The 14,464-nt window shown below is 40.2% G+C and overlaps 1 protein-coding gene across 1 annotated transcript in view; it reads left to right on the forward strand.

Annotated features, from left to right (window-relative positions):
* LOC111974655 (RIMS-binding protein 2-like) overlaps positions 1-14,464 on the forward strand; it is a 163,944-nt gene that overhangs the window by 118,095 nt on the left and 31,385 nt on the right. Inside the window, 5 exon segments of the mRNA XM_070447014.1 lie at positions 142-186; positions 4,198-4,408; positions 5,198-5,352; positions 6,064-6,143; positions 6,830-6,939. Coding sequence (XP_070303115.1) covers positions 142-186; positions 4,198-4,408; positions 5,198-5,352; positions 6,064-6,143; positions 6,830-6,939 — 601 coding nt within the window.

Here is a 14,464-nt window from a genome sequence, read left to right on the forward strand (position 1 = left end):
AAACATAGCATTTTGTTGAGTGTTTTTTTGCGTGCTGTCCAGCCAGTTCCCAATGGTCTAGTTGTCCAGTTGTCCAGTTGTTGAGGTAATGGGTTGTATGTGTTTTGAATGTAACACAGATGTTATGTTTTACAGGCTCAGGTTGAGGCTAAGAAGGAGCATGAGGGAGCCGTCCATCTGTTAGAGGTGAGTGTCTGGGCACTGGGGGGGTGACAGGAGTTTGGCTGGCCATGTTGTGTGTGCGTGTGCTTGTGTGTGTCTGCTTTTGGAGTGTGTGTGTGTGTACGGCTCAGCCTGCCAGTCGGACATGTGTGAGCCCAGGGTCATTTTCTACTGGCTCTGTCTGTGAGACCCTGTTCACTCTGTTGAAGGTTGTGATTGTGGCATGCATAAAGACGAAATGGAATAATAGATTCTTGCCCATGATGACTTTATTTTGATGATTTAAAAAAAGTCTAAACTGTAACTAGCAGTGGAGAAATAAGAATGGAAGAGTGCTTTTGATATGACACATTAGCTATTGTGTTTTTGTAAATGTGTATTCAGTACATACAAACAGTATTATATCGACATACATCGTTATTGATCATTATATTATTTAAAATGTGTGGTTGTTTATTATTATTATTAACAAATAATTTTGCATGAGTGCCACAGAAAATATTCTGTTTTGATTTCAAGGTGTGTATGAGTGTTCATATGTGTAATTGTGCTTCATTTCTTTCCTGCATCTTTATTTCACTGTGTTATTGGTGTGTGTTTCATGCATATACAGAACCACTTGGACAGCATGCAGGTATTTCAGAATTGTTTTTATTTACTTGATATTTCCATCTCTGCCTGTACAATACAATATACATCAGGGATATATCCCCCTAGTTTTTGGCTCTTTCGAAGTAAATCATGATGGAATGACATTTCACAATTGGAAGGGCAATGTTTTGGGGATTCAATTGATAGTCACATTTTAAGCATACACCACACCAAAGTGGCAGTCCATCAAGAGGTCATTTTCATAATCTGATTTTGACGGGAGATATTGCGTTAGATTTACAGTGCATTCGGAAAGTATTCAGACCCCTTGACTTTTTCCACATTTTGTTACATTACAGCCTTATTCTGAAATGGATTAAATAAAAAACGTCCTCATGAATCTACACAATTTTAGCAAATTTGTAAAAAATAAAAAACATAAATAGCTTATTTACATAAGTATTCAGTCCCGTTGCTATGAGACTCGAAATTGAGCTCAGGTGCATCTGTTTCCATTGATCATCCTTGAGATGTTTCTTCAACTTGATTGGAATGCACCTGTGGTAAATTCAATTGATTGGACATTATTTGGAAAGTCACACACCTGTCTGTATAAGGTCCCACAGTTGACAGTGCATGTCAGAGAAAAAAACAAGCTATGAGGTTGAAGGAATTGTCCGTAGAGCTCTGAGACAGGATTGTGTCGAGGCACAGATCTGGTGATGGGTACCTAAAAATGTCAGCAGCATTGAAGGTCCCCAAGAACAGAGTGGCCTCCATAATTCTTAAATGGAAGAAGTTTGAAGACTCTTCCTAGAGCTGGCCGCCCGGCCAGACTGAGCAATCAGGGGAGAAGAGCCTTGGTCAGGGAGGTGACCAAGAACCCGATGGTCACTCTGACAGAGCTCCAGAGTTCCAATGTGGAGATGGGAGAATCTTCCAGTAGGACAACCATCTCTGCAGCACTCCATCAATCAGGCCTTTATGGTAGAGTGGCCAGACGCTAGCCACTCCTCAGTAAAAGGCACATGACAGCCCGCTTGGAGTTTGCCTAGAGGTACCTAAAGGACTCTCAAACCATGAGAAACAAGATTCTCTGGTCTGATGAAACCCAGATTGAACTCTTTGGCCTGAATGCCAAGCGTCACGTCTGGAGGAAACCTGGCACCATCCCTACAGTGAAGCATGGTGGTGGCAGCATCATGCTGTGGGGATGTTTTTCAGCGGCATGGACTGGGAGTCTAGTCAGGATCGAGGGAAAGATGAACGGAGCAATGTACAGAGAGATCCTTGATGAAAACCTGCTCCAGAGTGCTCAGGACAGACTGGGGAGAAGATTCACCTTCCAACAGGACAACGACCCTAAGCACACAGCCAAGACAACGCGGGAGTGGCTTCGAGACAAGTTTCTGAATGTGGCCCGAACATCTCTGAAGAGACCTGAAAATAGCTGTGCAGTAACGCTCCCCATCCAACCTGACAGAGCTTGAGAGGATCTGCAGAGAAGAATGGGAGAAACTCCCCGAATACAGGTGTGCCAAGCTTGTAACGTCATACCCAAGAAGATGTGTGAATACTTATGTAAATGTAATATTTCATTTGAAWTTTTTTTAATAAACTTGCAAACATTTCTAAAAACCTGTTTTTGCTTCGACGTTATGGGGTATTGTGTGTAGCTTGATGAAGGGGAAAAAACTATTTAATCCATTTTAGAATAAGGTTGTGACGTAACAACATTTGGAAATTGTCAAGTGGTCTGATTACTTTCCAAATGCCCTGTATTTTCATTTTGAAACATAAGATTCAAGAGCTGAACAATGTCATATACTGAAGTGAAACAATGGCTACTCATTAATTAATTGCTAAGGTTTTGTTGTTGTAGCTAGGTGCTGTTCATTTTATTTTTATTTAACGTTTATTTAACCCGTCAAGTCAATTAAGAACAAATTATTATTTACAAAAAGATGCATTGTTGTATCTGTGCAGACAGAAACATGTTTCAGTTGTTGAATGTTTGCTCCCAAAAGCAAGGCTGTCCTATCCATACAATGATGGTTCACACTCGCATCCTCCATTCAGCTTGTCATCAATGCATGTGTAGGCATCCACACTCCACTAGGCTCAGAGCCCGCTCTGCTTACCGTACAGTCACTGGGGAAGGGGTTGTCACAGGACAGGACACAACAAGACAGAAGGCCTGACTGGGACATAGGAGAGGCCATCAGACAATCACTCTCATCATTTCTAATTTGAGTTATGCCTCCATTTTAGTTATGGCATCATTCTAATGTCTGAGGAATTGTGTTTAGATGCTGGCATAATGGAAACAATTGATGTTATGAGGACATTGTAACCATTCATTCTGGTTGGAGTTGCATGCAGGGCAGCATGTTTCACAAGGCTACTACAGGACTGGTCATACACCCAGGGGAGGGCTTTAAGATGGTGAAAGGCTAACCACCCTCTGTGTTAATGCATCAACCCATTGAATCATATGCAGTGATTGCAAATGCTAATCCTCCTCTAACAGCATGTTCACGTGCTGACAAACAATAACTTGTCTGCATGAAAGTCATTCAGCTGAATAAAACGCCACAGACATTAGGCATCACTGTGCTTTGGGGAAAGTGTGCAGCAAATTACATGGTAGCTTCAGCAATGCTCTCAGGGTGGTCTGATGAAGGGGCTGATTTGGGTTTATGTGAAGAGGGGTTGTCTGTCTCCATTTGATGCTTACCACTCAACACTTACTCCTGCCCAAGGGAAGATCTTGAGCTGGACACCCCTGGGGTTTCTGCTAGGCCTGCCTATTCTCCCACTGTACCGTAGTCTCCTATCAACGGGCCAGTGTGGAGAACAGACAGTATTTCACTGTAGAAAGCCAAGGATTTGATTGCATGGTTCTATGATGTTTTAATTGCTGTTGCCCCTCTTTTGTCGGCTTCGTAACTCATGATGATGACTCTTGCCTTTATTTTACTATCTCTGTGCAATGAAGTTGAGGAGCATTCCCCGCGCTTTGAACACAGTGCAGTTTTTGGTATGCATACTTCCTCTTAACAAGAGGCTGCTCTATAGAATAATGTGCATTAACTGTAGTCCTGCATGTGATCTGCGTACTGTGACTAGTTTAGGTGTTTATGACTGGACTGTATTTTACCTGATAGGAAATTTAAGGTGTCAACTCCCTTTTCTCTGTAATTTAAAGTCCAATATCTCATCCTACCTAATTTTGTGTGTGTATTTATACAAATATACAGTTTTGGGTTTCAGATTTTCTCTTTCTTTCACTTTATTTCCTTCTGTTACTTTCTTCTCTTTTGTCTCTCTACTTCTTCCTTCCTTTCTCCCTCTCTCTGTCTTTCTCCCTCTCTCTGTCTTTCTCCCTCTCTCTGTCTTTCTCCCTCTCTCTGTCTTTCTCCCTCTCTCGCTATCTGTCGCCAGGCCAAAGTCCGAGAGCTGGAGGAGAAATGTCGGACACAAAGTGAGCAGTTCAACCTCCTGTCCAAAGAGCTGGAGAAGTTCCGGCTACAGACTGGAAAGTTTGATACCCTTGGCAGTGGCACCGATCCCTTAACTGTGTGTGAATCCCCTGGATCGCCAAACAAATCCCTTTCCCAGCTCTTCAACGGGCTGGCCGCCCCCACAGGGAAAGGTTAGAGGAATCGCAGAAGAGCTTTGTTTTAGCTTGTCTGTGTACATTATGTACGCCATAGACCACAGCTCAGACAAGAATATTCATAATAATGTTATTTCAGTCATCTGTGAGCTGTATGTGGACGTTTGAACTGTTAAATCAGAAAGTGGAAGCGGTGGAAAGCTTTAGTCTAGCAAAATGACGCCAAAATACATTTTAAATGAACAATTCGGTGTTATGATGATGGAAAGACAAACGTGCAGCTGCTCCTGAAATTGGAGATCTGGAAGGCAGTGCTTATGACGTATGTGGCTCAACATAGAGCAAGTAGCCTAATGAAATAATCAATCAGGGTACTGTATGACATAGCCTTTACCACTGCTTGGCACATTCTTGTTGTTGACTTAAATAAATACATGCCAATAATACTGACGTTTACATTGGGCCTGTGCCTGGAATCTAACTCTCCTTCTGATTACATAAGGATCTGTATGTTTTTTAACACTAATGCAATTAGGATTCTTATTTTCCTAATTGTTAATGGGTTGTATCCATCTGTTGTTTGTGCTGTTGGTTTTTACAATGTTATGTATTACTTTTAATGGTATCTAATCAAATGAGGTATGGATGATGATGATGAATGGTGATAATAACGATGAATGACGATCACATGATGAAATGGATAAATAATTGTATGTGATATATTGCACTCCATTTTGGACATTAGTGTTACGCACAGATAGAAATATGATTTCAGCAGGCGCAGTCATATTTCAGATCTTAGCTCTTCCTTTGTTTTGCCCGCAGGCAATGAGAGTCCGCTGAGCAGATCTGTGATCTCTGAGTTCATCCGACCGCTCCAGATCTGTGGGGACAAGCCGGAGCTCGTGTCTGTAAAGCCAACATTCCTCACCCGCAGCAGCAGCCAGGCCGACAGCTCTCAGACGGGCATCCTCACTGAGGTGAGTCCTACTAGGTCCCCTCCCTCCCTCCCTCCCTCCCCTCCCTCCCTCCCTCCCTCCCTCCCTCCCTCCCTCCCTCCCTCCTCCTCCCTCCCTCCCTCCCTCCCTCCCTCCCTCCCTCCCTCTCTCCCTCCCTCCTCTTCCCTCTCTCCCTCTCTCCCTCTCTCCCTCCCCTCCCTCTCTCCCTCTCTCCCTCTCTCCCTCTCCTCCCTCTCTCCTCTCTCCCTCTCTCCCTCTCTCCCTCTCTCCCTCTCTCCCTCCCTCCCTCCCTCCCTCCACTCTAGCCCTCCCTCCCTCCCTCCCTCTAGCCCTGATTGTAAAGCCTAAATGAAGATGGACCTAAATAGCCCTTTCAAAAAACTCCTCAGAAGATGGTAAAGCATTAATTATACTGTTACATAATTACAGCATTTATTACATGATTGCAAAATTGCTTCCTGTTTTGAAAGTCTAAGCTGAAGTCCCACTCAGGTGGAGATGTAGGACTGAGGAAACACAGTGAGGCAGAAAGGATAGGGTGGGAAAAGGCCTATCTGTTTCCTTTTACTCTCCTCTGCTGGGAGGTTTGGCAGGTTTACCAAGTGTGTATAGGATACGTTTATAGGCTCTGCTATCATCCCACTGATTTCCACCATAGAAATGTCCACCATGAAAACAAAAATAACTGAAATTTGGTTGTTACATCTCTCAAGGTTTGTTCTCTCTCATCAGATGGACAAAGAACTAAGCTCAACGACTAGGACCAAGAAGAGGTTCACAGGCAAGGTCCGTCTGTGCATCGCCCGGTACAGGTGAGAGGAGTGAGCAGCTTTGAGATGCCTTACACTACAGTGTTATATTAAAAATGCATCCCTGCACAGCACTTTTCAGAAGTGTTTTCCACCCACATTGTCCCACTGAGGTTTGAACTCACCTCTTAATAATGATGCAGTGCTATGCTCTCACCAAATAAAATGAACTGTCAGCTGAAATAATTGGAATCCCCTAGAACAAAGGCAAATACATGAATGGAACCCAGTGCTGTCCACCCCCACTGTTTTTTTCTATCTCATTTAGCCTGTTGGAAAATGTAGCCTGTTGGAAAATTGTATATTTTATATTCGTTTTTTATTGAAGCACTCAGCAATTCCCCTATCACAGAGTTACACAAGGGTACTGCTACTGCAGTGTTTGTGGCAAAAATGTAACTGTGCTTGGATTTGTTTGGAATTGCTCGGATACTATTTATCTAGGCTACTGTGCTTTCCCATCACAATGTCATCAAGTTTTGACAGAAGCTAATTGTCCATACACAGTTCCTAATATTGTGTTTTAATAATTGTCTCATTTTGATCCTGYGTTTTGGACCTTTTTGAACCTGAATTCATCATCTAGCCTGAGATAATTGGACACATTTCCACTTGTATTGGGTTCAGAGGAGCAACGCAGCGAGTTCATCAGCTTGATTCTATTGTACTCTACTCTTTCTTTCCCCCAGTTATAACCCCTGTAATGGGCCCAATGAGCATCCTGAGGCAGAGCTCCCCCTGGTGGCAGGGAAGTACCTCTACGTGTATGGGACCATGGATGATGACGGCTTCTATGAAGGTCTGATATCTCACTGTATTTTACCCTCTCTCTCTTAAAAACCAATTCACATGATTTAAAAATTATTATTATTTCAGAGCAGAATGATTGTTGCTGCTAAGAGACAGCATGGATTATGGGATGTATTTACTGTATGGGCATTAGATCAGACGAGGATTAGGCAGTTGTGGATCAATCAGTGCTAATGTGGCTTTTACGATTGTCCTCTCTAGTCTTCACTGTAGTGTACTTGGAGAGTTGTTGTTTATACTACTTACTGCTCGTCACTGTGCGAGTTGTTAATACTACTTACTGCTCGTCACTGTGAGGGTTGTTAATACTACTTACTGCTCTTCACTGTGAGAGTTGTTGTTAATACTGCTTACTGCTCTTCACTGTGAGTGTTGTTGTTAATACTAGTTATTGCTCTTCACTGTGTGTTGTTAATACTACTTACTGCTCATCACTGAGTGTTGTTAATACTGCTTACTGCTCTTCACTGTGTGTTGTTAATACTGCTTACTGCTCTTCACTGTGTGTTGTTAATACTACTTACTGCTCGTCACTGTGAGAGTTGTTTAATACTAACTTACTGCTCGTCACTGTGAGAGTTTTTAATACTACTTACTGCTCGTCACTGTGAGAGTTGTTAATAATACTACTTAACTCTGGCTCGTGGTGAGAGTTGTTTTAATACTACTTACTTGCTCGTCACTTGGAGTGTTGTTGTTAAATACTACCTACTGTTATCTCATTCACACTGAGGTGTTGTTGTTTAATACTACTTACTGCTCTTCACCGTGAAAGTTGTTGTTAATACTACTTACTGCTCTTCTCACTGTGAGAGTTGTTGTTCAATTACTATGTTGTATTGCTCTTCCTTATGTGTGTTGTTAATACTATTACTGCTCTCACTGTGTTGTTGTTAATACTACTTACTGCTCGTCACTGTGAGAGTTGTTAATACTACTATGCTCGTCACTGTGAGAGTTGTTAATACTACTTACTGCCCTTCACTGTGAGTGTTGTTGTTAATACTACTTACTGCTTTTCACTGTGAGAGTTGTTGTTAATAATACTAACTGCTCTTCACTGTGAGTATTGTTGTTAATACCATTACTGCTCGTCACTGTGAGAGTTATTATACTATGTACTGCGCGTCACTGTGAGTGTTGTTGTTAATACTACTTACTGCTCTTCACTGTGAGAGTTGTTTATACAACTTAATGCTCGTCACTGTGAGAGTTGTTTATACTATTACTGCTCTTCACTGTGAGTGTTGTTGTTAATACTACTTACTGCTCTTCACTGAGTGTTGTTGTTAATACTACTTACTGCTTTCACTATGAGTGTTGTTGTTATACTACTTACTGCGCTTCACTGTGAGAATTGTTAATACTACTTACTGCTCTTCACTGAGTTGTTGTTGTTAATACTACTTACTGCTTTTCACTATGAGTGTTGTTGTTAATACTACGTACTGCTCTTCACCGAGTGTTGTTGTTAATACTACTTCTGCTCTTCACTGAGTGTTGTTGTTAATATACCTTACTGCTTTTCACTATGAGTGTTGTTGTTAATACTACTTACTGCTCTTCACTGTGAGAGTTGTTTATACTACTTACTGCTCGTCACTGTGAGAGTTGTTTATACTACTTATGCTCGTCACTGTGAGAGTTGTTAACGTCACTGTGAGAGTTGTTAATACTACTTAATGCTCGTCACTGTGAGAGTTGTTGTTAATCCTACTTACTGCTCGTCACTTGGAGAGTTGTTTACACTACCTAATACTCGTCACTGTAGAAGTTGTTGTTAATAATACTAACTGCTCTTCACTGTGAGTATTGTTGTTAATACCACTTACTGCTCGTCACTGTGAGAGTTGTTTATACTACGTACTGCTCGTCACTGTGAGTGTTGTTGTTAATACTACTTACTGCTCGTAACTGTGAGTGTTGTTGTTAATATTACTTACTGCTCTTCACTGTGAGAGTTGTTTATGCAACTTACTGCTCGTCCCTGTGAGAGTTGTTGTTTATACTACTTACTGCTCGTCACTGTGAGAGTTGTTTATACTACTTACTGCTCGTCACTGTGAAGTTGTTTATACTACTTAATGCTCGTCACTTTGAGAGTTGTTTAATACTACTTACTGCTCGTCACTGTGAGAGTTGTTTATACTACTTACTGCTCGTCACTTTGAGATTGTTAATACCACTTACTGCTCGTCACTGTGAGTTTGTTTAATACTACTTACTGCTCGTCACTGTGAGAGTTGTTTAATACTACTTACTGCTCGTCACTGTGAGAGTTTGTTATACTACTTACTGCTCGTCACTGTGAGAGTTGTTTATACTACTTAATGCTCGTCACTGTGAGAGTTGTTAACCGTCACTGTGAGAGTTGTTAATACTACTTACTGCTCGTCACTGTGAGAGTTGTTTATACTACTTACTGCTCTTCACTGTGAGTGTTGTTGTTAATACTACTTACTGCTTTTCCTGTGAGTTGTTGTTAATAATACTAACTGCTCTTCACTGTGAGTATTGTTGTTAATACCACTTACTGCTCGTCACTTGAGAGTTGTTTATACTATGTATTGCCGTCACTGTGAGTGTTGTTGTTAATACTACTTACTGCTCTCACTGTGAGAGTTGTTTATACAACTTAATGCTCGTCACTGTGAGAGTTGTTGTTTACACTACTTACTGCTCTTCACTGTGAGTGTTGTTGTTAATACTATTACTGCTCTTCACTGTGAGAGTTGTTGTTAATACTGCTTACTGCTCTTCACTGAGTGTTGTTGTTAATACTACTTACTGCTTTTCACTATGAGTGTTGTTGTTTATACTACTTACTGCCCTTCACTGTGAGAGTTGTTTAATACTACTTACTGCTCTTCACTGAGTGTTGTTTGTTAATACTACTTACTGCTTTCACTATGAGTGTTGTTGTTAATACTACTTACTGCTTTTCACTATGAGTGTTGTTGTTAATACGACTTACTGCTCGTCACTGTGAGAGTTTGTTTATACTACTTAATGCTCGTCACTGTGAGAGTTGTTAAGTCACTGTGAGAGTTGTTAATACTACTTATGCTCGTCACTGTGAGAGTTGTTTGTTAATACTACTTACTGCTCGTCACTTGAGAGTTGTTTATACTACCTAATACTCGTCACTGTGAGAGTTTTTTGTTAATAATACTAACTGCTCTTCACTGTGAGTATGTTGTTAATACCACTTACTGCTCGTCACTGTGAGAGTTGTTTATACTACGTACTGCTCGTCACTGTGAGTGTTGTGTTAATACTACTTACTGCTCTTCACTGTGAGAGTTGTTTATGCAACTTACTTGCTCGTCACTGTGAGAGTTGTTGTTAATACACTTACTGCTCTCACTGTGAGAGTTGTTTTATACTACTTATGCTCGTCACTGTGAGAGTTGTTTATACTACTTAATGCTCGTCACTTTGAGAGTTGTTTATACTACTTACTGCTCGTCACTTTGAGAGTTGTTATACTACTTAGCTCGTCACGTGAGAGTTGTTTATACTACTAATGCTCGTCACTTTGAGAGTTGTTTATACTACTTACGCTCGTCACTTTGAGAGTTGTTTATACTACTTAATGCTCGTCACTTGAGAGTTGTTTATACTACTTAATGCTCGTCACTTTGAGAGTTGTTTATACTACTTACTGCTCGTCACTGTGAGAGTTGTTTATACTACTTAATGCTCGTGACTTTTAGAGTTGTTTATACTACTTACTGCCGTCACTTTGAGAGTTGTTTTATACTACTTAATGCTCGTCACTTGAAGAGTTGTTTTATACTACTTAATGCTCGTCACTTTGAGAGTTGTTTATACTACTTACTGCTCGTCACTTTGAGAGTTGTTTATACTACTTAATGCTCGTCACTTTGAGAGTTGTTTATACTACTTACTGCTCGTCACTTTGAGAGTTGTTTATACTACTTACTGCTCGTCACTGTGAGAGTTGTTTATACTACTTAATGCTCGTCACTTTGAGAGTTGTTTATACTACTTACTGCTCGTCACTGTGAGAGTTGTTTATACTACTTACTGCTCGTCACTTTGAGAGTTGTTAATACCACTTACTGCTCGTCACTGTGAGTTGTTTATACTACTTACTGCTCGTCACTGTGAGAGTTGTTATACTACTTACTGCTCGTCACTGTGAGAGTTGTTTATACTAACTTACTGCTCGTCACTGTGAGAGTTGTTTATACTACTTAATGCTCGTCACTGTGAGAGTTGTTAACGTCACTGAGAGTTGTTAATACTACTTACTGCTCGTCACTGTGAGAGTTGTTAATACTACTTACTGCTCTTCACTGTGAGTGTTGTTGTTAATACTACTTACTGCTTTTCCCTGTGAGTTGTTGTTAATAATACTAACTGCTCTTCACTGTGAGTATTGTTGTTAATACCACTTACTGCTCGTCACTTTGAGAGTTGTTTATACTATGTACTGCGCGTCACTGTGAGTGTTGTTGTTAATACTACTTACTAGCTCTTCACTGTGAGAGTTGTTTATCAACTTAATGCTCGTCACTGTGAGAGTTGTTGTTTACACTACTTACTGCTCTTCACTGTGAGTGTTTTTTTAATACTACTTACTGCTCTTCACGTGAGAGTTGTTGTTAATACTGCTTACTGCTCTTCACTGAGTGTTGTTGTTAATACTACTTACTGCTTTTCACTATGAGTGTTGTTGTTTATACTACTTACTGCCCTTCACTGTGAGAGTTGTTAATACTACTTACTGCTCTTCACTGAGTGTTGTGTTAATACTACTTACTGCTTTTCACTATGAGTGTTGTTGTTAATACTACTTACTGCTCTTCACTGAGTGTTGTTGTAATACTACTTACTGCTCTTCACTGAGTTGTTGTGTTAATACTACTTACTGCTTTTCACTATGAGTGTTGTTGTTAATACTACTTACTGCTCGTCACTGTGAGAGTTGTTTAACTACTTAATGCCGTCACTGTGAGAGTTGTTAACGTCACTGTGAGAGTTGTTAATACTACTTAATGCTCGTCACTGTGAGAGTTGTTGTTAATACTACTTACTGCTCGTCACTTTGAGAGTTGTTTATACTACCTATACTCGTCACTGTGAGAGTTTTTGTTAATAATACTAACTGCTCTTCACTGTGAGTATTGTTGTTAATACCACTTACTGCTCGTCACTGTGAGAGTTGTTTATACTACGTACTGCTCGTCACTGTGAGTGTTGTTGTTAATACTACTTACTGCTCTTCACTGTGAGAGTTGTTTATGCAACTTACTGCTCGTCACTGTGAGAGTTGTTAATACCACTTACTGCTCGTCACTGTGAGAGTTGTTTATACTACTTAATGCTCGTCACTGTGAGAGTTGTTTATACTACTTAATGCTCGTCACTTTGAGAGTTGTTTATACTACTTACTGCTCGTCACTTTGAGAGTTGTTTATACTACTTACTGCTCGTCACTGTGAGAGTTGTTTATACTACTTAAGCTCGTCACTTTGAGAGTTGTTTATACTACTTACTGCTCGTCACTTTGAGAGTTGTTTAATACTACTTAAGCTCGTCACTTTGAGAGTTGTTTATACTACTTAAGCTCGTCACTTGAGAGTTGTTTATACTACTTACTGCTCGTCACTGTGAGAGTTGTTTATACTACTTAATGCTCGTCACTTGGAGAGTTGTTTATACTACTTACTGCTCGTCACTTTGAGAGTTTTTTGTTTATACTACTTAATGCTCGTCACTTTGAGAGTTGTTAATACACTTAATGCTCGTCACTTTGAGAGTTGTTTATACTACTTACTGCTCGTCACTGTGAGAGTTGTTTATACTACTTAATGCTCGTCACTTTGAGAGTTGTTTATACACTTACTGCTGTCACTGTGAGAGTTGTTTATACTACTTACTGCTCGTCACTGTGAGAGTTGTTTATACTACTTAATGCTCTGTCACTTTGAGAGTTGTTTATACTACTTACTGCTGTCACTTTGAGAGTTGTTTATACTACTTACTGCTCGTCACTGTGAGTGTTGTTGTTAATACTACTTACTGCTCTTCACTGTGAGTGTTTATACAACTTAATGCTCGTCACTGTGAGAGTTGTTGTTTACACTACTTACTGCTCTTCACTGTGAGTGTTGTTGTTAATACTACTTACTGCTCTTCACTGTGAGAGTTGTTGTTAATACTGCTTACTGCTCTTCACTGAGTGTTGTTTGTAATACTACTTACTGCTTTTCACTATGAGTGTTGTTGTTTATACTACTTTCTGCCCTTCACTGTGAGAGTTTTAATACTACTTACTGCTCTTCACTGAGTGTTGTTGTTAATACTACTTACTGCTTTTCACTATGAGTGTTGTTGTTAATACTACTTACTGCTCTTCACTGAGTGTTGTTGTTAATACTACTTACTGCTCTTCACTGAGTGTTGTTGTTAATACTACTTACTGCTTTTCACTATGAGTGTTGTTGTTAATACTACTTACTGCTCTTCACTGTGAAAGTTTTAATACTACTTACTGCTCGTCACTGTAGAGTTGTTTATACTACTTAATGCTCGTCACTGTGAGAGTTGTTAACGTCACTGTGAGAGTTGTTAATACTACTTAATGCTCGTCACTGTGAGAGTTGTTGTTAATACTACTTACTGCTCGTCACTTTGAGAGTTGTTTATACTACCTAATACTCGTCACTGTGAGTGTTGGTTATACTACTTACTGCTCTTCACTGAGTGTTGTTGTTAATACCATTACTGCTCGTCACTGTGAGAGTTGTTTATACTACGTACTGCTCGTCACTGTGAGTGTTGTTGTTAATACTACTTACTGCTCTTCACTGTGAGAGTTGTTTATGCAACTTACTGCTCGTCACTGTGAGAGTTGTGTTTATACTTTACTGCTCATCACTGTGAGAGTTGTTTATACTACTTACTGCTCGTACATGTGAGAGTTGTTTATACTACTTACTGCTCGTCACTGTGAGAGTTGTTTATACTACTTACTGCTCGTCACTGTGAGAGTTGTTTATACACTTACTGTCGTCACTTGGAGTTTTTATACTACTTACTGCTCTTCACTGTGAGAGTTGTTTATGCAACTTACTGCTCGTCACTGTGAGAGTTGTTGTTTATACTACTTACTGCTCATCATGTTAGAGTTGTTGTTAATACCACTTACTGCTCGTCACTGTGAGAGTTGTTTATACTACTTACTGCTCGTCACTGTGAGAGTTGTTTATATACTTACTGCTCGTCCACTGTGAGAGTTGTTTATACCACTTACTGCTGGTCACTGTGAGAGTTGTTTATACTACTTACTGCTCGTCACTGTGAGAGTTGTTTATATTACTTAATGCTCGTCACTTTGAGAGTTGTTTATACTACTTACTGCTCGTCATTGAGAGTTGTTTATACTACTTAATGCTCCGTCATTGAGAGTTGTTTATACTACTTAATGCTCGTCACTGTGAGAAGTTGTTTATACTACTTAATGCTCGTCACTTTGAGAGTTG

Source organism: Salvelinus sp. IW2-2015, linkage group LG15 (genome assembly GCF_002910315.2).
Source record: "Salvelinus sp. IW2-2015 linkage group LG15, ASM291031v2, whole genome shotgun sequence".
In the NCBI taxonomy this organism is placed as follows: Eukaryota; Metazoa; Chordata; class Actinopteri; order Salmoniformes; family Salmonidae; genus Salvelinus; species Salvelinus sp. IW2-2015.